The sequence below is a fragment of the Nelumbo lutea genome, chromosome 4, assembly GCF_056320005.1.
Source record: "Nelumbo lutea isolate HS-2025 chromosome 4, American lotus-T2T, whole genome shotgun sequence".
NCBI lineage: Eukaryota > Viridiplantae > Streptophyta > Magnoliopsida > Proteales > Nelumbonaceae > Nelumbo > Nelumbo lutea.
Genome location: NC_142687.1, coordinates 17,107,772 through 17,131,328, shown reverse-complemented (window position 1 = coordinate 17,131,328; position 23,557 = coordinate 17,107,772). Strand labels below are relative to the sequence as shown.

The 23,557-nt window shown below is 38.2% G+C and overlaps 1 protein-coding gene across 2 annotated transcripts; it reads right to left on the bottom strand.

Annotated features, from left to right (window-relative positions):
- Positions 1 to 237: 237 nt before the first annotated feature.
- Positions 238 to 21,915, bottom strand: DEG8 (Trypsin family protein with PDZ domain-containing protein). 2 transcript variants are annotated; one of them, XM_088984200.1, is made up of 13 exons: positions 21,759 to 21,915; positions 20,754 to 20,881; positions 18,981 to 19,063; positions 18,759 to 18,857; positions 18,466 to 18,532; positions 17,967 to 18,042; positions 17,762 to 17,828; positions 3,158 to 3,375; positions 2,700 to 2,767; positions 1,594 to 1,673; positions 1,231 to 1,317; positions 1,056 to 1,163; positions 238 to 570 (listed from the first exon to the last, which is right to left on the bottom strand). In XM_088984200.1, the coding sequence occupies exons 1-13, from the start codon at positions 21,842 to 21,844 to the stop codon at positions 442 to 444; spliced, it is 1,296 nt and encodes a 431-aa protein (XP_088840326.1). In that variant the 5' UTR covers positions 21,845 to 21,915; the 3' UTR covers positions 238 to 441. The 2 variants fall into 2 exon arrangements, with proteins under 2 accessions (XP_088840326.1, XP_088840325.1); XM_088984199.1 differs by having other exon boundaries at positions 21,432 to 21,907.
- Positions 21,916 to 23,557: the final 1,642 nt, after the last annotated feature.

Below are 23,557 nucleotides of genomic sequence, written 5' to 3'. Positions count from 1 at the left end.
CGGTATATAGTTAACCATGCCCTACTGGTTGATTTTGCTTGCAGGCAGCATTGCGTTAAATCTCTAAGAAAAAAGATGGCAAAAAGCTCGACGATATCAAAGAGCCAGAGGTCCATTTCATCGAGAGGAAATGGAAGTATATAGACCTAAAAAAGAGATATACTGACCCCAAAGAAACTGACAAGCAAAAGGTGAAGACGTTATAAGAAGACATCACTTCAATATTAGAGACCTTAATGACAGAAAAACAAACAGCAATTTCTTCACATTACTATATTAGCCCATCTTCCAAATTTACATTACCCATTAATCGGCGTTTATCCTCTGTATAATTCAAAACTTCAATTGAATACATTTCGAAAGAATAATGATAAACGAATACCCTCCATCTGTTGGAATCAACTGTCCAGATTCTGAAGGAGGAACCAGCCTTCGCTTCTGCTAGGAACTTTTCTCCTCTAAAATTATAGGCAACTCTAAATTCTCACTGCCCCTCTGAACCTTGAGTAGGACCTTATCCCCCACATTGTAGTTATCCAAAACCTTGGATAACTCTGCTTTGTTTCTAACCTGTCCAGCCAAAAGCACATACAATCTTCATTAAAATTCACGCCCTTCCTCCAAACAGTTACAAAAGAACTACTTGCAGAAGGAGGTACTGATGGAGGATAGGATGTAAGTACTTGATATTTCTAGTAATGAAATTTAGTTGTGTTTTTTGGCAAAAAAAAATAGAGTCGGGGCCTTTTTGGAAGGGCTCAATTTAAGCAATGTCGATACGTATCGATACAACCCCTGGAGGGGTGTATCGGGAAGCCATTGGCACAATACATATTGGTCGATACAGGCCGATAAGTATTGATACTTTGAACCTTGCTTTCAGGTAGATCTGACAGAGTTTTGGTCTTGACCCTCTAATGTAGAAAAGCCAGAGGACACAGTTCCAGGTCTGCCTTCTTGCCAACCTCTATCTAAATGCAAGAATTCGTCAAGAATAACAGAAAAATAAACCAAGTTTTATACTAAAGATTAGAGATAGAATAAAAGGCAATTACAGGTATGCTGTTAACTGCAACAATTATATCCCCAATAATTATATTGCCAGCAAAGCCTCTTGTTGTTGGAAGTAGACCAGCCTTAGCTGCAAGACTATTTGCAGGAACCTGTCAAATAGAACCGTTAATTCTAGAATGATAAGATGATTAAAAGAATTTATAATGTTGCACATACCTGCAAAACAAGAACCCCATTTCGAACATTCAGTTGATTTGCAATTAGATCTGGAGCAACCTCAACATTCAAACCAGCTCGAATGACCTAAAACACAGATGGGCCACAAAACAACCACAGCTTTTAGACCTCGTGCAAGACATAGGGAATACATATAATGGCCCAACTGCATGATGCAAAATGTAGCCATAGTTCCAAGAGGCAAAGTTTGTGAAGCAAAATTAAAGCAGAGGAGCTCAAATTTCCAAATAAATCAATAAATAGAAATCAGTTTCCTATGCCTATCTGAAGATGGGATGGAAAACTGGATCAACTGAGGTATCTGAAGTATTGTTGCCAAATTAGACAGGGGGATTAACTTACTTTGCCTAACTGTATCAACTGAGGTATTATCTGAAGTACTGTTGAAGATGGGATGGCAAAACCAACACCAGCAGATGTTCCTGCCATATCAACAAAAATGGAAAATTGAGTATCTTAAGTAGTAGTCCCTAGTCCCTAGGTTTATAGGAACTTTTCAGTTGGAAAGTCCCTCATTAAGTATCTTTGGTGAGAATGCTAGGGCAGTTAGTACCCATCACCTAACAGAACAAACCATCCTGTTAGAGCAAATTTATTTGCAAAATTGACTGGCACCGATTTAACTCCCCTCAATATGACTATAAATGAGTTGAAGTTGCAGTTTCTCTAACTTCTTTTTAAATTAGGTTGTGCTTGTTTCAATGAAGGGGCAGAAAACTTCTTGCCATAGAAAGGGCAAAAACTTAACTGAGATTTTTCAGAGTAAAAAAAATTCTACTCCTTCAGGCTATGTTTGGTTTGTACAGGCTTCCCTACCTTTCCCTTCAAAACAAACACAGCCTAAAGTCTTAGGCTCTGTTTCTTTCAGGCCAAGTTTGTTTGTAACAGTGCAGCTTTCCTGGGTAAGTGCACTTACCCAGGTTCTTTTGATTTTTAGGATTCCCAGGTAAATAATAAAATGACATTTCTACCCACAAAAAGAAACTATTAAAATGGGTAAAATGGTCCCATCAGGTTTTGTAAAAATTTCTCCCAGCTGGGTAGATGCGTAAGTTTTACCCAGGAAAGGGTAACTTTACTGTGGGGCCCATTGCTTAATGCAAAAAGAATATAGGAAAGTTGGTCAATGGGAAAAAGTTGCCCATTGACCAACTTTCCCATGCATATTTACCTGCAAACGAACGGGGCCACAATGTAAAAGGGACTAGAAATTTTTTCAGATTGAAATGTTTTTGCTATTATATTCACCCATTTTATGGGAAAAAAAAAAAAAACTGTTTTCCACCATTTTTAGCAGGTCTTGTTGTAAATGCATAGAAAACGGAGTTTTCCCCCATAAAAGGGGCAAAATTATAGATCAAATATTTCAATCTGATTTTCTTCCCTAGCAATTTAAAGTGAAATAAATGGAACTTTAGGAATAAATAACTGATTAATCAGAATCATACCTGTCTGAGTAAATATTGCTGTGTTAATCCCAATCAGATTCCCCTTTGAGTCCAGTAGAGGGCCTCCACTGCCAAAAATATGAAAGATAAGAAACAGATATAGGCAAGATGCATGTACACAGAAAAAATGTTCATTTGCAAATGCAAATAAAGGATCCCATAATTCCAAGGAATGATGCTCAAGATGTGAGGGACAAATTGATTGTCAAAGATTAAATTTGTAAAACGTAAGTGGCCATCCTAATTCTAACAGAAATTAAAGTTTAATCTGCAGGAAAAAGCTTAAATTTTGGTAAAAGCAAGTCAATAGTGGGATCTTTAGCAAATCATGTAACCTAGGAACTTTTTTGGAATATGAACAATTCTGGTTGTCACATGAAGATGAGCAACTCAATTTTTCTATTCTCAGTTTCAAAATATATATATAGTTTCATCAGAATGAGAGCTTCCTGGAAAACCTGTTCCCTGGATTGATGGCTGCATCTGTCTGAATACACCCGCCAATTGTTACTCCAGTTTGACTAAAAATATCACGATTCAATCCACTAATAACTCCAACAGTAAGGGTATGGTCAAAACCAAATGGATTTCCAATTGCTAAACACTGCTGGCCAACTTTTAGAGAATTTGACTGCCCCACAATGATTGGCCTTAGCAAATCTTCAGGTGCTTCTACCTGTAACAATAAAGATAAGAACACCAAGACAACAAAATGATATCCATAATCAGTTCCATTTCCATACCACAAACCAAATGCAAAATTAGTGCATTTCTTGATAACATTTGAAGAATTAGTCAAAATCTGTGATTCCTTTGATGTAAATGACAGACAAAATATGCTTTTCTTTTTTTTGCTATTTTCATCAAATCCAGAAGCAACTGTGGATATGCTTCTCTTCTGATTTGACAGAAAGATGATTAAACATATGTAAGTTTTCCTCTTTTCTTGCCAAGTACCCACTAAAAGATTATCAAGAAAAAAGGATATAAAGAGGTAAGAAATGATATAGAAAGGGCAACACTCATCCACCAAAAGAACTGCAAATATAAAGAGATCAATGTTTACGAAGTAATCCTCATTAATCCCAGTACTTGGCACCCAACAGAGAAATCACCCCTGTACAATAACTGAAAAGGGAAAATGGAAATTTAGGGGACAAAAAATTCCTGATATACAAGGAAAAGGAATCTCTATATGATCTGCAAGAGAATTTAATATGGTATCACAAACATGTCAAGAAACATCTGCAACATTTACTTTCAGTATATTACTCAAATATTTATAACCCAAGATACAAGTGAGATGCTATACGTCATTTCTTTTATTTTTTTCATTAGTAACTATCGTATTTGTATTCATGATAAAAGAGAACTAGATCCATGAAAGTAATAGCTTTTCAGTCTATAAAATTACATGTATGGATAAAAAACATATCTCTTTGCATGAGATGGTAATGATGCTATAAAACTCTGACATGTTACAGCTAAAAGCTTGGTATAGTCTAAAATAAATCCTCTTTGTTTATCTAGGGAATTAATGGCATGGTGTTGTTATAGCAATAAGGCAGGGAAGTAGCTGATTAACAAATGGAATTAAAAATTGTACAAATCCAAAAACAAATGACACTGAAGTATAACCATTGTCAAGGAAACCACCTAGGCGATAAGGCACTCATTGAGGGTTGCCTCACTTAATCACCAAGATATTTTTTACATGTTGCTCTTGGATACTTTTATATTCTTATCTTCTTGAGAATATAATAATAGAATAGGCATTAGTTTTCTTTTTATCAGCAAAAGGATTTTATTAATAACAGAGAAATATTGAAATACAATAGATATTGGTTGCAGAAAGCATTAACCCAATCTGCAAACACTACAAAGCATTTACAGTTCTGCTGCCCAGTACAAGGTAGATCTATTAGCCCCCTGTTTTGCTAGAGTGTCCACCAACCCATTTGCAGTCCTTTTGATCCAGCCAAACTGACTTCCTTGCAATTATGTTAATTTCTCTGTATGTAAATAGCTTCCAAGGTGCTGATGTAATGTTTTTAGCCCAAGAAATGACCAGCAGTGAGTCCTTCTATTTCTAAGTCAGTTGTACCAATCTGCTCAGCCATCTTTAAGCCTTGAAGTAGAGCCAACGATTCCGCCTGTATTGAATCACCAATACCTATTGGTCCCAAGAAGAGTGCCACAACTTCACCTAGATGATTTCTAATAACACCTCCTATACCTGCCCTTCCCAAGTTGCCGAAGGAACTCCCATCAAAGTTTAGTTTTAATTTGTTCAGTGCAGGTGGCTTCCACTCCACTCTCACAACTTCTTTGGGAACATCTGTCTATGCTATTTCAGTCCAGCCTCTTAGAATCTCATTTGTAGAGAAGTTTTTGAATAGATCCATGGTCATCACCCAATGTGCAGTTCTGATTTTTATGGTTTCAATGACTTCCTCCTTTGATTTACTTTTTCCAAAGAAAATTCTTTGGTTTCTTTCCTCCCATATAGTCCCAACCACATAAGCTCTTGCTGCCTTCCATAAGCACTTTCCTCTTTTCTTCTGTTGCCTCAAGAGGGAGGGATTGAATAGACTTACCACATCCTGTGGAGGAGCCCATCTGCATCCAAAGAGAGAACAAACAATTTCCCAAATACAAGAAACAAAAGAACAGGATAAGAGTAAGTGGGGTAGGGTTTCACCACAATCCATACAAATGACACACACATGAGGAGAGAGGCATTTATTTGGCCTTATTTTCTGTAGCACATCACAAGTATTAACCTTCCCTAGGAACACTTCCCAACAAAAGGCTTGCACTTTGGGAGGGATCGGTTTACACCAGATTTCTCTCACTGGAAAGTTCACCCCCAAAGGATTAGAATGAGTGAGTAGACCGAAGAAAGAGGCACAAGAAAATAAACCATTAGGAGTTGGGGACCATACTCTACTATCATCTGTAGTTTGGTCTAAATAGACCTTCTCAAGGGTTGAAAGCAAAAGCAATAGGGATTCACATTCATTTTCCCTTAGCCCCCTTCTGAAGCCAAAGTCCCAAGAGATACCCAAATCTGAAAGTATGCCAACCCTAGCAACAGGTTTGTTTTTAAGGTTTGATAAAGAGTAGAGGTCCAGAAAATTATCCTTAAAAGGCAAATCCCCAACCCAAAGGTCTTCCCAGAATAAAACTTTATTGCCACACCCAACACCGAGATGAATAAATTGAAGAAAAGTTGGTAGTACCTCAAAGATTGCCTTCCAGGGGGAGTTCAAAGCTGCATTGGAGGCTAATTTTGCATCCTAGTTGTTTTCTGCTTCACCATGAATGCTCTTAATGACCCTGTGCCACAACCTATCTTCTTCACGAGGGAATCTCCATAGCCATTTCCCTAGAAGGGCCTTGTTTTTCTGTAAGATGTTCTCAATACCTAGGCGACCTTGCTCCTTAGGTTTACAGACTTGCTCCCACTTCACTAAATGATCCTTCTTTTCATCACCAGGTTCCTACAAGAAATCCCTCATTATCTTCTCCAACTTCCTTGCTATTTTCACTGGGATTTTAAAGGTGGAAAGGAAATAGGTAGGCAAGTTTGCTAGGGTGGATTTTATCAAGGTGATTCTACCCCCACGGGAAATGTAATTTCTCTTCCACATTGCCAACTTCTTTGTGAATCTCTCTAAAATTGGCTTCCAAGAACTTTTAGTTTTTGGGTTTCCCCCCAATGGCAAACCTAGGTATTCCAAGGGCCAGCTTTTCACTTCACAACCTGGCAAATTTGCCATGGCTTGGATGTCACCCTCCCATATGTTTATTCCAGTTACACAACTTTTTCCCCAATTTACTTTTAGTTTGGAGACCTGTTGAAACTTGTCCACCAAAATTTTCAGATTCCTCAAACTGGATTCACCACAACTCTCATAGAAAATGATTGTATCATCTGCAAATTGCAAGTGAGACACCACCACTTTTGAACTATCAATCCTCCAGCCTTTAAACTGATTTTCTTGGTCAGCCTTGATGATTTGTCTACTTAGAACCTCAGCCACAATAGTAAATAAGAATGGGGATAAGGGATCACCCTGTCTCAGTCCTCTTTTAGCCAAGAAGAAATCCTTTGCTACCCCATTTAAGAGAATAGAGAAGTGTGCTGAGATAATACATTCTTTGATCCACATTCTCCATCTTTCACCTAAACCCATCTTTTCCATGAGATTCAACAAGAAGGACCAATCCACCATATCATAAGCTTTTTCTAGATCCAATTTACAAACCAAACCTTTGCCACCTTGTTTTTTCTTAGCTACCACACATTCATTTGCCACTAAGATTTGATCCACTATTTGTCTCCCTTCTACAAAAGCTCATTGGTTCTGTGAAATAACAAATGGCAAAACTGTTTTCAACTGACCAGCCAGAACTTTAGCAATGATCTTGTACATGCTACCCACAAGACTTATCGGTCTGTAATCCTTAGGGGTTTTGGCCTCTTTCTTTTTTGGCACTAGAGTGATAAGTGTTGCATTTGCTCCTGGAGAGAGTTTCCCATTTTGATAGAACTCAACAAAGACATCCATTAAATCATCCTTCAAGATTTCCCAACAATCTTGATAGAAAGCCATTGAAAAACCATCCGGCCTTGGAGCTTTTGATCTGTCCATTGAGAAGATTGCTTCATGGACCTCCTCTACACTGAAGGCTCTTTCTAAGATAGCAGCTTTGGTTTCTGGCACTCTATCCCACTGTAATTCTCCCAACTCCAAATTGCTTTCAATAGAGGAACCTAGGATTGACTTAAAATGATCCACAAAGCACCTTTCAATTTCCTCCTTTGAGTTGATTTCTCTTCCCTCCACCTCTATACTAGAGATTTTGGTTTTTCCTTCTTTGCCCATTTGCTAGGGAGTGGAAAAATCTAGTGTTTCCATCCCCCTCCAAAAGCCATTTGCATCTTGATTTTTGTCTCCAAGAAATTTCTTCTTTCCTTAGGATCTCCTCTAGTTGCACTTTTAAATTCCATCTTTCGGCTCTATCCTCCGGCCCACATTCTTTATTGGCTTCCTTTTGATCCAACTCCTCTATTTTCCTAGCTAAATCCTCCTTTAATACCTCAAGATTTCCAAATTCCTCTTTGTTCCACTCCTTGATCTTTTCCTTCAATCTTTTCAACTTCTTGGTGAATCTCACCACCTTCTCTCTAGCCCCTATTCCACCTTCTGACCTCCAATCTTTTACCTTTTACAAAAAATTTGGAACTTCCAGCCACATTCTCAAATCTAAAGGATGTGGGGCCTCCAATAAGGTTTTCTTGGTAGAGGCTTAGAGGGCAATGGTCCGAGGTTACCCTAGGGAGGGCTTTTAGTGTTAAGTTTCCCCACAACTCCTCCCAATCAAAAGAGAAAAGAAACCTGTCCAGTTTTGAGAAGACTTGACTTTCCTGAAAATTTGACCATGTGAAGAAGGCTTGCAACAAGGTAGGTTCTCTCAATTCTAGGGATTCAATCAAGGAGTTGAAATGTCTCATACTTGTTGTTATGGTCTGATTGGGATTGTTTGTCTCACTTGTGTACCTTATCACATCGAAATCCCCACCCAAACACCATGGACCATCCCACAGGCCCCTAATTGCGGCTAACTCTCCCCAGAATGTATCCCTCTCTCTATATGAGTTCGGGTCATACACATTAGTCAGCACCCACATCCTTCCATCACTCATCCTCTTGGCTTTTATTGATATTGAGTATTGTCCTATCAACTCCTCCTGATAGTCCACTTCCTCATTCTTCCAGATTATGAGGATACCACCCGAGGAACTCCAAGATGGGGCAAAGGACCAACTTAGAATAAAATAGACATTATTAAATTAAATAATTCAGTTTAAATTAAAATACTAGTTTCTTTTTATTACTTTTCTCGTTGTTAAGGTTCAATCAACATGTAGAACTCAAAATTTTACCCAATCAACACATATTGATTATTCTCTTCTTTCATCCTTTCTTTTCTTTTCTTCTTTTCATAGGACAAAAATAGAGGCTCAACCCCTCTATGTTCTGAAATTTCTTTTTTCTTCCATTTTTTCATGAATATGTTGATTTCCTGTGTTTCAAATGAAGTTTATACATTTTTATAAAGATTATAGACAATAAATAGCAAAAGACGGTTGTCGCTTGCTATGGAACCTAAGGAATCACCCCAGGATTCATGTTTTTTATTCAAAAAAAAAAAAATCACCAAGACAACTAGGCAACAATTAATAGTGATTAGTTAAAGACATGTTTTATTAAAAAAAGCCATCACCTAGTGTCGCCTCAACACCTTGGAAAATATGCCTCTAGGGTCCACCCCTTACTTTGACAAATCAAGAAATACAGTGATAGCTTAACATGTGGAGCAATGAGTTCACATGGTCACAACACTTTCTTTTGATCCTCCAATAAAACATGACATGCAATCAACCAAATTATCTAGTGAGTACTTGTATGAGTGATTTGGTTTCGATGTGTTTAAACACTATTGAGCAGGAGACCAAGAAGAAGAAGAGAAGAAGGAGAAAAGAAGAAGAAAAGAAGAAGAAGGAGAAGAGGAAGAAGAATAAGAGGCAACTGAGTTAAGGCCTCAACAAAACTTAGCTTCAGTCAAGTGAAGCTTTCTATTTATACTGTTCTGGCCGTACATAACAATATGTCTACAGAATTACGAAAACACCCCTGGGGCATAGATATCAATCATGCCCAACTTGTCACAGAGACCTTGATGTATGGAATGGTTTAGCTCTTTTGTAAATAAGTTTGCAAGTTGGTCTTCAGAGCTGATGTATGGAGTGCATACTTCGCCTGTGATGATTTTCTCTCTGATAAAATGCTTGTCAACTTTAATGTGCTTTGTTCTATCATGTAGTACCGGGTTGGCAGCGATACTGATAGCTGTCTTGTTGTCACAGAGTAGAGTCATGAACTTATCAACTGGAAAACCTAACTCTCCCAATAGATTCTTTATCCACATACCTTCGGCTACTCCGTGTGCCATTGCACGGTACTCAGCTTCAACACTGGATCTAGCTACCACGGTTTGCTTCTTACTCCTCCAAGTAACAAGGTTCCCTCCTACAAAGGTGCAGTAACCACTAGTAGACCTTTTGTCACTTTGAGATCCAGCCCAATCCGCATCTGTGTAAATTTCAACTCTCAAGTGTCCATGTTTCTGGAATAATAAACCAACACCCGGGAACTTCTCAAGATACCGTAGTACTCTCTCCGCTGCTTCAAGATGGGTGGACCTAAGTGCATGCATGAACTGACTGAGGACACCAACAGCATATGCTATGTCTGGACGAGTCATAGAGAGGTACAACAATCTCCCTACAAGCCTCTGAAATTGCTTCACATCCTTAAGTGGTTCACCTTGACTGTCACTTAACTTATGGTTGGGATCAATGGGAGAGTCAGCTGGTTTAACCCCAATCTTTCCCGTGTCCTTGAGCAAATCTAGGACATATTTCCTTTGGGAGATGAAGATACCCCTTTTTGATCAGGCAACCTCAATCCCAATGAAGTATTTGCCGGGTCCTAGATCTTTCACCTCGAACTGAGTGGCAATGAAGCCCTTCAAACTTTGAATTTCATCCTTCCAGTCACCAGTAACAATTATGTCATCCACGTATACTATTAGGGCAGCCATTTTACCTTCTACTCTTTTTACAAACAATGTGTGATCTTACTAACATTGCTTGTATCCCCTCTCCTGAACTGCAGTATGAAATCTGTTGAACCAAGCCCTTGGTGATTGCTTCAGCCCATATAAAGACTTCTTCAACTTACACACATTTTGTTCACTTCCTTGAGCCAAAAAACCGAGGGGTTGAACCATATAAACTTCCTCTTCAAGGTCACCATTCAAGAAGGCATTCTTGATGTTGAGCTGATGTAGATCCCAATTCAGATTGGCAGCAAGAGAGAAAATGACTCTAATAGAGTTCATTTTGGCAACAGGAGCAAAGGTTTCTGCATAATCAACCCCATATACTTGAGTGAAACCCTTTGCCACTAAACGAGCTTTATATCTCTCCACGGTTCCATCAACCCCATGCTTAACGGTGAACACCCATTTACATCCAACTGGATCCTTTCCCTTAGGGAGACCAACAAGTTCCCATGTGTCATTCTTATGAAGAGCATCAATCTCTTCCTTCATGGCCTTCATCCATTTTGGAACCGAGAGAGCTTCTGCTACATTCTTGGGAATAGGGATACTGTCAATGGAGGTAAGAAAAGCACGAAATGAAGGTGAGATGTTCTCATAGGAAACAAAGTTGGAAATTGGGTGTTTGGTGGTGCACGACCTAACCCCTTTCCTGTGGGCAATGGGAAGGTCAAGATCATTAGCAACAGGGAGGTTAGGAGTCAAGTTACCTGAGTGAGTATAATCTTCCCCAAGGAATTTGATGGCATTTGAGGTATGACTTCTGGATTCTCCTCAGCCCTTGAACCTGATTGGCCTTTACGACGACAAGAAAAAACATGGAAAGGTGGAGGATCAGAGGGAGAAAGGGGAGAAGGAGAAGGAGGAGTAGGGAGAGGAGGAAGTTGAACCAGTTTCTCCTCATACCTACACTCCCCCTGAGGAGGAACTGGAAAGAAGGGCTCATCCTCAAAGAAGGTAACATCCATGGAGACATAGAATTTCCGTGAAACAAGATCAAAGCAACGATACCCTTTCTGAGAGAATGAGTAGCCAAGAAATATGCACAGCATAGCACGAGAGTCCAATTTTCCCCGGGTGGGAGATAGGTTTTGGACAAAGCATCGACAACCAAAAACACGAGGAGGAATAAAAAGAAGAGGGGCCTTAGGAAGGAGAAGCTGATGTGGAGCTTTGTACTCTAACCAATGAGAGGGCATTCGGTTAATGAGGTATGTAGAACAAAGGACGGCCTCAAGCCAAAAACGTTTGGGAACATTCATGTGGAGAAGTAAACCCCGTGCCACTTCAAGAAGGTGACGGTTCTTCCATTCAGCCACACCATTTTGTTGTGGCGTGTGGGCACAAGAGCTCCAGTGAAGTGAGTCATGTGAAGCAAAGAACTCCGTGAGGTCACTATGAAAAAATTCTTTTGCATTGTCTGATTGAAATATTTGAATTTCGGTCTAAAATTGGGTGAAGACCATCCGCTGAAAATCTTGGATAATTTTTGGTACTTCCTCACGGGTGCGCATTGGATATACCCAAGTGTATCTGGAATAATCGTCAATGAAAGTAATAAAGTACTTGTAGCCACTCTCAGAAGGTAAAGTAACAGGACCCCACACATCCGAATGCACAATGTGAAAAGGAAACTCAGATTTACTATTTCTTTGAGGAAATTGAGTTCTACAATGCTTGCTTAACTGACACGTTTGACAAGAAAAATTGGAAACAGACACGGACTTACACAGTTCTGGGAAAACAACTTTCAATGACTCAAAAGACAAGTGACCCAAACGACAATGCCATAAATACATTTTACTCCTTTTGAACTGACTCATAGACTTTGTAACAAGAAGGCCAGCCATATTCTCCAGCATATAGAGTCCATCAACCATACGACCCCTACCAATCGTCCTCAAGGCCAGATCCTAAATCACACAATAGGAAGAGAAAAAAGTCACAGAACAGTTTAAGAAATTTGTAACACTACTGACTGAAAACAAATTCATAGGAAATTTTGGAACATGAAGAACATTAGAAAGAGTAAGGCCAAAGGGAAGAGAGAGAGTTCCTTGACCAGCTATGGGAGAGTATGATCCATCAGCTAGTCTCACTTTATCTCTTCCGGAAAGAGGGTGATAAGTTTGGAAGAAAGAGGACATACCAATCATGTGTTTTGACGCTCTAGAATCAATGATCCATGAAGAGTCAAGGTTGTGAGAAGCAACATGGAAAGCTGTGGCAGGATTACCTGATGTGGATGCAAGAATTGTGGTGGGAGGAGCATCCATCTGGCGAATTGTTTTACCATAAAGCTCCAAATGGTCACGGAAGGAGTTGACAATATCCTCCCTTGGGTCGGATCCAGAGTAGTTATGTTGGCCATGTGGTGGTTGAGTCACAGTGGAGGTGGAGGGCTGATTCTCCCGTATAACTATATTGGCCATGTAGTGTTTCTTGGTACCTTGCTGCCCGGGTCTTCTAATACCATATGAGCCTTGCTTCTTAGGTAAATCCTGAGCCCACTTCGGTTTCCCATGGAGATCCCAACAAGTATCTTTGGTGTGCCGGGGCTTCTGACAATTAGTGCACCACAATTTTTCCTTATCTTCTGCTTTCTTTTGGAGATCCCCTCTCTTGAAAAAAGGTCCACCACTAGTAGAGGGACCCCCCTTTGCCACCAATACAATTGCATCCCTCCGGTGCTATTCATCAAGTTCCTTCTGCTCTCTTCAGACTGGACAAGTGCAGAGACCTCCTGAATTGAAGGAAGATCCTTAGAACTTAGAATTTGTACTCTAATGGGTTCATAGATAGGATTGAGGCCATGTAAAAGGCAAACACCCTTTGCTGTGAGACAAGTTTCTTATACAATTTTGCATCTTCCTCACACTTCCACTCAATATTCTGGTAATGGTTCAGAACAGTTGTCAGGTCAGAATAATAAATTGATAAACTCCTCTCCCCCTGTTTACAAGTAGATGAAGTTGCTTGCAATTGATAAATTTTGGCATAGTGTCGAAGTTCAGAATATGTGGACTTTGCCTGATCCCAGATCTCATTTGCAGTTTCAGCCCACATGAAGTTCTTCCTTATTTGCGGTTGCATGGAGATCAAAAGCCATGACATAACCATACTGTTCTCCTGATCCCATCTATCATGTTCTGCGTTTCCAAAAGGTGGTTCTTTGATTCTTCCATTTATGTAGCCTACTTTTCCCCTTGTAGTTATGTATAGCTTGATCCCCCTTGACCACTCTAAGTAGTTTAACCCGTCAAGAGGAACAACAGCTATAGAGAAGGATAGGTCACTGTTCCCACTCATTCCATTCAGCATTGTGGAGATTTCGGATGTAGCTGAATCTTCACTACTCATGATTCTCAGTTTAGAAATACACAAAACCAAAGCACAGTCTTACAGAGTTGCAACAGTCCACAACTAGACACTTGCTGATTTTCGGCCTCACAAAGAACCAAGCACAAACACTACAGCTGCAGTACTAGGGTTTATGACCTACACTGTGTAGGAGTCCACAGAACAATATACGAGCTGCACATGCAATGTAACCAGGTCTGAATGACCTACAGTTCACAACTTTGATACAGCTTCTCAGCCCCAAAAAAAAAACCACAGTAGAAACAGCAATACAAGTGTTGATTCACCACACCTAATCGGCTGATATCCACTTTCTAGGGCAGCCGAACAATCACTCAAGTTCTAGGGTTCATCAACAGCCCCTTAGAGAGCAGACTAGGGCAACATACAATCGGAAGAAGGGGAACAGTCCCTACTCAGATTCTGGGACATTAGCAGTCGTGCAAGAAGCCATAAACAGGGAAAAAAAAGGTTCAGTACCAGCAATAGGCAGTATAGTCATGAACTTGAACTTCCCTTCAGGTCAGAGCCTTCCTTCGAACATTTGGGATGGATTTCTACAGTCCTCTTAGCCGAAGCAATCCAGTTACCAACAAAAAATACATGTAGCCGAACCCTTTTTCTATGCTAGGAAGTTGAACAGTCAGCATACTTGTAGCAGAGCCCTACTCGGCAGTGAAGACTAACCGCAGCACTAGAAAAGCTTCATTTTCCTTGTCTTCAAGCATCAGTACTATAGCTCCTTCGCAGCAGTGGAGAGAGACCTCAGCTAGTTGTTTTCTAAGCCTGGACGGGCCTGCTCTGATACCATGTTGAGCAGGAGACCAAGAATTCAGTCGAGTGAAGCTTTCTATTTATACTATTCTGGCCATACATAACAATATGCCTATAGAATTACGAAAATACCCCTATAGGTACTAAGCCTATGTACAGTACATATAATACACCTGTTAACAAACACTCACAACACTTACTTTCAACCCTCTAATAAAGCACAGACATGCTATTAATCAAACAAAATAGCAAATTATCCAATGATTGCATTCTATGGTTGCTACCCCAAATGACACACTAACAACCTACAATATATGAAAGAAAAAGAGATTTCCTCTAAGGTCTACTACCTTACTATGACAATTTAGAAATACCATGTTGAATGATAAGTCACATGACCACAACACACTTTCATGTGACCTTCAATGAAACACAAGCATGCTATCAATTAAATGAAAAGTCAAATGGGTGCATGTGTGGGTGATTTGATTTCAATAAGTTCACATGGTTACAACACTTTCTTGCAACCCTACAATAAAATACAAGCATGCTCACAATCAAATGAAAATCAAATCACCCAATGAGTGCATGCCATTTTCCTACCCCAAATGATACAAAGATAACCCACTAATATATGAAAAAAAAAATAGAGATTACCTCTAAGGTCTACTACCTTACCATGGCAATCAAGAAATGCCAAGGTAGCCTAGGATGTGTTGTGATGTGCTCACATGGTCACAATACTTTCTTGTGACCTTTCAATTAAACACTAACATTCTATCAATCAAAAGAAAAGCAAATCACCCAATGAGTGCATGGTTGGGTGATTTGATTTTAATGAGTTCACATGATCACACTACTTTTGAAAGTAAATAAGAAAATCCATTAAAAAAGAGAATGCAGAAGGAAGGTGATAAGAAATCACCGGATAGAAGAACAGACTAACCTAGACACTTCTTACACTAACAAAAGAAGCCAGCAAAAAAGAAGACTCTAAAAAAAAAGAAAAAAACTAACTCCTTCGGAACTAGATCCTAAACGAACTCCACAAATGCCAGCTGCAACGCGTGCAAGATGAGTCTAGTAGAGGAAAGAAACTAATCTTCCCCTATAAACACCTCCTCTTGGTTAACACCATCCTCATCCCATCTCCTCCAACAAGTCACAAGCATGCTAATAATCAAATTTAAAACCAATTCACCTTGTGAGTCATGCCTAGGCGATTTGCTTTCAACTGGCCCACATGTAAACAACACTTTTTTGCAACGCTCTAATAAAACATAGACATTCTATCACTCAAATGAAAAACAAAATTACCCAATGAGTGCATGCTTGTTATTGCTACCCCAAGTGATACATGAACTACCCACTATCATATGATAAAATGGAGACTACCTCTAGGATCCACTACCTTACTAGGAATATTAAAAATACAAAGGTAGCCTATGTGGAGCGATGAGTTCACATAATCACCCATGAGTGCATGACTGGGTGATATGATTTTCAAGAGTCCACATAGTCATAACAATTTCTTGTGATCATCCAATAAAACACAAACATGTTGCTATCAATCAAATGAAAAACCAAATAACCCAACAAAGGCATGCATTTTATTGCTACACCAAATGATACAAGAACAAACCATGATCATATAACATAGAGACTACTATGATATACTACCTAACTATGGCAATCAGGTAATACCAAGGTAACAGTTAAAATATAGAGTGATGCCTAGGTAATTAGGATTCAATCAAGATTATAATTATAAAATGGACATTATTAAGCTAAATTATTCAAATTGAGCTAAAATACTAGTTTCCTTTTATTATTTTTCTTATTTGTTAGGGTTCAATCAAGATGTATACTATCTTGAGCCCTCAAAGACTTCAAAACCTGAACTAATAAGCATGGAAGAACTCAAAATTGTCCAATCAACACATAGTGATTTTCTTCTTTCATCCTTTCTTTTCTTTTACTCTTTTCTGAAATTTCTTTTCTCTCTTCCATTTTTTATCAATATGTTGACTTTCTATGTTTTGAATGAAGTTTATACATTTTTATGAAGATTATAGACAAATAATAGTGAAAGATGGCTGTTGCTTGCTATGGAACCTAGGGAATTACCCTAGGTTATAATTCAAAAAAAAAAAAAAATCTCATCGTCTAAGCAACACCTAGATGCCTGCCTAGGCAACTAAGTGACAGGGCGCCCCCTATCACCTAGCCTTGCCTCAGCGCCTTGAAAACTATGTATAACTAGATATTTTACACAATGAAAGAAAAATGAGATTAAAAAATTATATAACTTCAGCTAGGTGAGGAGTCCTTCAAACTTGCCTAATCAAAGATGCCTCAACTAAGACAAGGCCTAGCACTAAGGGAGTATCACAAACCCCACAGCACTTACAAAGATCGCAATATCCCAAAATGTATCTATGATATTTGCAATATTATATGATAGGCTTTCATTTCCAAGCATGTAAGAATACAAAATATCTACATTTCCCAAACATCTCTTTATATAATCCAAGTAATAGTTAGACACCAACATCATTTTCTTTTATTTTAAACATGAATCATAAAGTAAGGTTCATTAAAAGTACAAACAACTGCAACAGGAATGACAAACTTATAACAAGTTATAGATGAGAGATAAGTATGTTCTCAAAAATAAAGTCAAGGGAGGTATTTCTTTACTGTTTACCCAAGACTACCAACATATTAATCATAACTCAACTCAACTCAGAAAGAGCCTTACCCCAACCATATGGAATAGTTAAAAGAACCCTATTTTCAAATTCCTCTCCATTGAAAGCAACACCCTTTGTCAAAACAAGATTCCACATCTTTTCTCACTACCTCAAGCCATTGACCTTCCCAATTAAATATGTAACCATAACATATGTGCAAAAACAAAATCCCAAAAAACTATTGAATAACATATTTTATGCCCTCTTAGAAGGGATCTTTTTCAAACTTCCAAGTAAAACAAGTTTGGGGAAATATATAAATAAAAACAATTATAGCAAGAGAACATCAAGCAACTCTGATGATGCTGTGAATCATTGAGTTGATTAACATGAGTAATAAATAATGTCATTTTTATCGATTATCAGTGATAAGTAACAAAATTTCAATAACTGTTCCCAAAGCTCAAGAACAAACTGTTTAACAGGCATTTTAAATTATCATGAAAATTCTAAAGTTTTTTTAGAAAGAGAAGTTGTAACCTTCAAGACAGCAAGATCCTTAGCTCGGTCTGCTCCAATCAACTTACCCTCAAAATTTTTTTGAACCCTTTCAAAAAGCAAAATCAGTGAGAAAACTGGAAACTACTAGAATCACAAATGAAAATTATATTCTACCTCATGAAATCATCAACTTAAATACAGTTCAGCTTTTTCAGAAAGAAACTCAGGGCACTGTAAGGCTCACCCTTCAGATGCAAGGATATTAACCCGTGCAACAACTTGTCCAGGATTTGGATTCCTTGAGAGAGCATTACCAACCACTACATCATGTGAAGAAAAAGAAGAGTCAATCTATTATCCTAGAGCCACTTAATTTACAAATGGAGTAAGCATAGAAATAGGATGTGGTTGATAACCACCTTAAAAGTCAAACATACCATTGATTTGTATCCTAGAACAGAGACAACTATATGTACTTAGTTGCAGTTTGTCTTTTTTTTTTTTTGATCAATCAGTTTTTGCCTAATTTTCAGATAGAACAAAAGAAAATGACAGACTGACAAACCTTACTGCAAGAGCAATTCTCTCCCACTAATAAAGATTGATAATAAATTACAAAATGAACACAGTAACTAGGTGGTAAGTTGGTAAAAGAAGATGCATGCTGATTTAATGGAGGTCATAAATGAATTTTTATCATACTCGTACATGATAAAGTATTTACTCATTCAGTTAGCTCTTACCATGATAGTTTGTCACAATATGCCCTTGCTTGTCCCAGACTACTCCAGAACCATTTCCTTCAGGAACCTGGCATAATGCATAATGAGATTATGAGAATGATAGATGTTGGTACAAGAAAATAAGTAGGAGAGAATGTCAAGGTTTTAAATCATGAAATCACTCCATGTAGCAGAATAAGGATACACAGCTACAAACCTATACAACCAACTCAAACTAGAATTGGTTACTCAGATCTTTCTTAATACCATTGAAAGGCAATAAAGGGGATTTTAAGTGTAATGAAAGGAAATACCTCAACAACGCCTGTTACATTAAGTTGAGGGCGCAACGTTACATCAAAAATGTTGACAACAGAGAAAGTGTTCTTCTCAAAGAGTTTAACAATTCTTTCCTGTCAAGTAGCTATATATCAGTAACACCTTCCATTGAAATGCAAGCAAGATACCATAGGGTTGTAGTATGATTCCATAAAAATAAGCATTCTAATGATTTACTGATATAGTTCTGAATGAACCTCAGAAGGAAAGAGCGTCCCAGATGAGAATATGGGAGGTGTTACTTCTTCAATCGTCATAGATGGATCTCCTAAAGCATGGGCTGTAATCCAAATAGAAAAATTAGAAGTAAAATATGCATATGGCCCTTCATGCACTTATGCGGTTTCCAAGATTAAAATAAGTTCTTAAAAAAACTTGATCATCAAAACAGAACTACCCAAGCTGCTGCGCATTGCAGGTTCTGAACACCAGGTGCAAAGTTTGAAACTCAAATTGTGCAGTACCAAGGTCCCTGGTTATAATACCGCCTTAACCAGGGTTGGGGATTATGGGTTTGAGGGATAGGGTACCCCCTGTTGTGTAGCCCCATGGAGCCCAAGATAAAAGAATTATGCAAAGGCATAAACTGATTTTCAATATTGATTAATTCATCTATACATTCAGTAAAATATGCATGGAGTCCAACTTAGACCAACACATCAAATACAGGCAAAAGAAGTGCCTAATCCATGGAAAACAAGTATGCCGGGATCTCATCCATCCATTGAAGTTAATTAAGAATATTGGAAATAATCTAGAAATGATTATTCCTCCATATATTGTCAAACACTGCTATCTACTCAAAAATGCAAATTCAGCAGCCTATACGAAACATCTTAGAAAAGAAATTGGTCAAGCCCAATGTTACGAAAATTGTAATCATATTGTAAATCGTAGAGAAGGTTGAATTGAATCAAAGCATGAATACTATTGTAAACCATAAGATTTTTTCTGTTTTGAAAAAACTGTCAAAAAAATTAAAAAACACTAGAAAAGTAAGATGATATAATTAAATTTAACTTGAAAATAAACTGACCCGGATATAATGGCTCACAAAGCAATATATGATGTAAAATAATTTCAACAAGGTTTTTAAATATGTCTTAAATAACATAAATAATTCTTATTCAAATAAGCATTTTAAAACACATAGCATTGAAAAAAGAATAAAAGAAGCAGAGGAATGAGAAAATAGAGGACCGGTCTCAATTGGATTTATTTGAAATTTTGAATCACATGAACCATACAATCAGTAAGATTCATGAATCATACCAAAAGATTCAAGTAATACTTGTAAATTTTTTTGAGAAAAGGATTAAGACATGAGATTTGAATTGAAACCCTGAGAATTCATGATTCAAATCATGAATCTTATCATGAATCATAAGGTGTTGACAACTATGGCCCAGTCAGATTGTCTTAATCACCAGACAAATGAACATTCTTCCAGATTTTGCCCTGACTTATTTTTATAGGTCCGAAGAGTAAAGTTGGTCAAATTGTCAAACTAGGAAGTTCTTACTTAGTTGTATAAGACATCTTCCAGATGGAGCAAACTGCTCAGAAGGTTTGAACAAAAAATTGTACAATGAGAACCTCTATGTTATAACAGCACTTGCATGTTTTCCTTGCAATTCATTATCTTACAATTGTTACTTATGACCTATAAACGTTTTTTATGGGCACAAACCAGGTAGAGAAATCCTACTCAAGGTTGCGGTATATCTGTTTTGGGAAGTATAATTGTAGCCTATTTCCAAATCAAACCTAATGTTGTTGGGATTTGGCGAAAAACAAACTATGAACCTTTGAAAGAAAACTTTAAACTGCTTAATAATGAATTTCACCATTCAACATAATTTATGCTAACCAAGATGCACATAAGATAAAAATAAATGATTGTTTTACATAATTTTTTCTTTTAATCACAAAGGAAATGCAATGTGAATTAGGTGCCAAACAGTGCGAACCTGAGAAATACCTTGAAGGACGAGAAAATAAGCACATAAATGAACTTGCAAACAACATGCGCCGAGTGGTGAAAGGAATGCTGTTGCATATTACTTCACCGAAATCCTTAGTGTGACTTTCATCCAGCCTACATATAAACATATCCGTCATGTTTGTTAGTAGTTAGTACACACATTTACATACGTAAGTGCTTCATTACTAAAGAGATAGAAGTGAGAACACCTATACAATTGCAGGTACACGTACATAATCTCCCTGCACCAAATGCCCACCCACCTTTTATCTTATAAAAGAAAAGATTATTAAGTCCTTCTGCCTATATACCCATCTATCTACAAGTTCATCATACGCATAGATGTTTGTGCTTTACGTACATCAGCGGTCTCTTCATGCACACATCTATGACCAAAATATAAGCAACGCCACTAAAACTCAATGAAGATAAGAATCGATTAAAAAATTGCATATGATAAAAATAAAGCGTTCAAGTAACTCTACTTCAAGCTCAGATTGGGCCATGAATTAGTAGTTAAAAAAAAAGAGCTATTACCCAGTTTCAGATAGCAAAACAAGGACTATACAATCCAGCAAACCGATAAACTAAAAACGAAAATAGGCAATATCAATTGCTAAGCAATAGCGAATTGGGGCTTTTTCTGAGAACAGAATCGGATAACCTCTGAATATGGACAGGCTTATAAGAGACATTGTCGACAGAATCAGTCTGCGCATCTGTTTGAGAATAAAATGACGAAACTCCATCGAAGCAAACCTCTCTTCGACCAAAACGTCTCGGACTTTCGAAACGCCGATATTGCAGGGGAGAATTGCAAGCTAACACTTGCATCTCGGTAACAATTGTAAGAAATCCAGGTTAATCTTTAGAGTATATGTAATATAACGAGAAAGTGGGAGGGAGGGATTAGGGTTTAAGCAATGTTGAAATCGACGTTATCCATTAGATTAAGCTTCTTATGTTTAAGTGATGTACTGATGTGCAAAACCTGTAATAATTAAGAGATATGGTGGCGGGATGTGGTATTTGCTTGTGCCCTTCTGTCTGAGTCTGACACCGCCAAGGCGCCAACATAGAAGAAAGCTTATCTTATCCCGGTCTCCGGATGTATTCTTTTCACTACACACTGACCGTTGTAAATTGAAACTGCCACGAGTTTTTTTTAAGCTGAACGGTAGTACTGTCAGCGGGTCGGATCTGTATAGAATTATACAAGTTGTAAAGGTTTTTCTTCCTTTTCCTACTTTTTCCTTCAAACCAAACACAGACTTTGATCAAGCTGGTTGGACTAATCAACCCATCACTAAGATAAGAATGCAGGTCCATTTACCCTCTAGCATGCAAGTGAAGAATTTTTGCCAACAAAATATGGAAAAGTACGGACAGGGCCAATGTAGATTTTTGAATTCCACTGACATTCAAAATGTCAAAACCCCCACTCCATACACTAATGCCCGCCCATGAATTGATATCAATTCCATGCTGGCACCTACTCCCAACTATACTTTGGGCCTAAAAATTTTGACCTTGAGCTGAACCGTGTATGTTGGCAGGTGGTCCTACTATATATGAGATGTGTCGTGTGAGATCATACTGATAGAGGGTTGGAATCTATTATGTTGGCAGGTGATCCTGAGTGTTAACATGCTTTGCAAAAAGGGGTAATAGCATATAAGGGCAACTTTTGGAGTTTAATATCAATAAAAGTAATATATTTAAAAAAATCAAAAATAGATTAACTTTTTAAAAATAATATCAATAAAAGGCAAAAACACTATTCATCTTCTTCTTCTTGCCATTTGTTCATCTGAGCCGCCACCCGCCACCACTTGCCACCGCTTCCGCCTCTGGCAACGTTGCTGGAGGTGGTCGGAGGCAGAGGTGGCGGCGGTGGCACTGGTGGTCATTCCTCTACCATCCACCGTTGCCACCTCTGTCTCCACCCATCTCCGGCAACGTTGTTGGAGGTGGAGGCAGAGGTGGACGGAGGTGGCGGCGTTGGACAGAGAAACCATCAGTGCCACCACCGCCACCTCTGCCTCCGCCACCTTTGGCAACGTTGTCGGAGGTGGCGGCGGATGGCTAATTGTGGCATCATTGGGTTGGGTCGGTTTGGCTAATTAAACAACCTCCATGCCACAATCCCAGTGAAGAATCCAATGATGCCTCCTATCAAATATGGTCTAATTGTTGATGTGGATGGCTCTGCAACAAATTTCTCAGAGGAATATATTGTATCCAACTATACTTCACAATACTTATAGTATACATCTTCAGCTTCTTCTCGACTATTATATGAACAATAAGAATTCCCTCTGAACCCAACAACTTATTTTTGACACTCGGGCCATGAGTCATACACACCTGTCTTTCTCCCCTTGAACACAACATAGGATTTTTTCATCCTATACACTTCATCATTTTGACAAGCTTATGTGAGTAGCATTGCAAAGCAATAGATAGATTATAACATACTACAAACAAAGAGATATAATAAGAAATTTTCATTATATCAATAAGTCAAAAGTATCAATGTATAAGTAAGTATTAAAAGGAGTGTTAAAAGCTACTATAGTTGCCACCAACTAGTTAATATGTTTTATCAGCAAGTGCATCGACCTAAGTTATAACAAAAAAGGGTAGAAGTGTTAAAGTTCCATTGTCTAAACTTCATAATAAGAGAAGAGGTACTATTACATTCCACCAAAACACGTCATCTTAGATATAATGGATAGGACCATCTGAACCCTAAATGGCTTGTCCCTCGCAAGGAAAATCTTTGCTTCA

Coding starts and splice junctions, on each gene's coding strand:
- DEG8 (XM_088984199.1), bottom strand. CDS start 21,601: ATGCAAGTGTTAGCTTGCAATTCTCCCCTGCAATATCGGCGTTTCGAA. Junction 20,882..21,431: donor AAGCCTGTCCATATTCAGAG/GTTATCCGATTC, acceptor GTTTATATGTAG/GCTGGATGAAAGTCACACTA. Junction 2,768..3,157: donor GCCATCAATCCAGGGAACAG/GTTTTCCAGGAA, acceptor TATTTTTGGCAG/TGGAGGCCCTCTACTGGACT.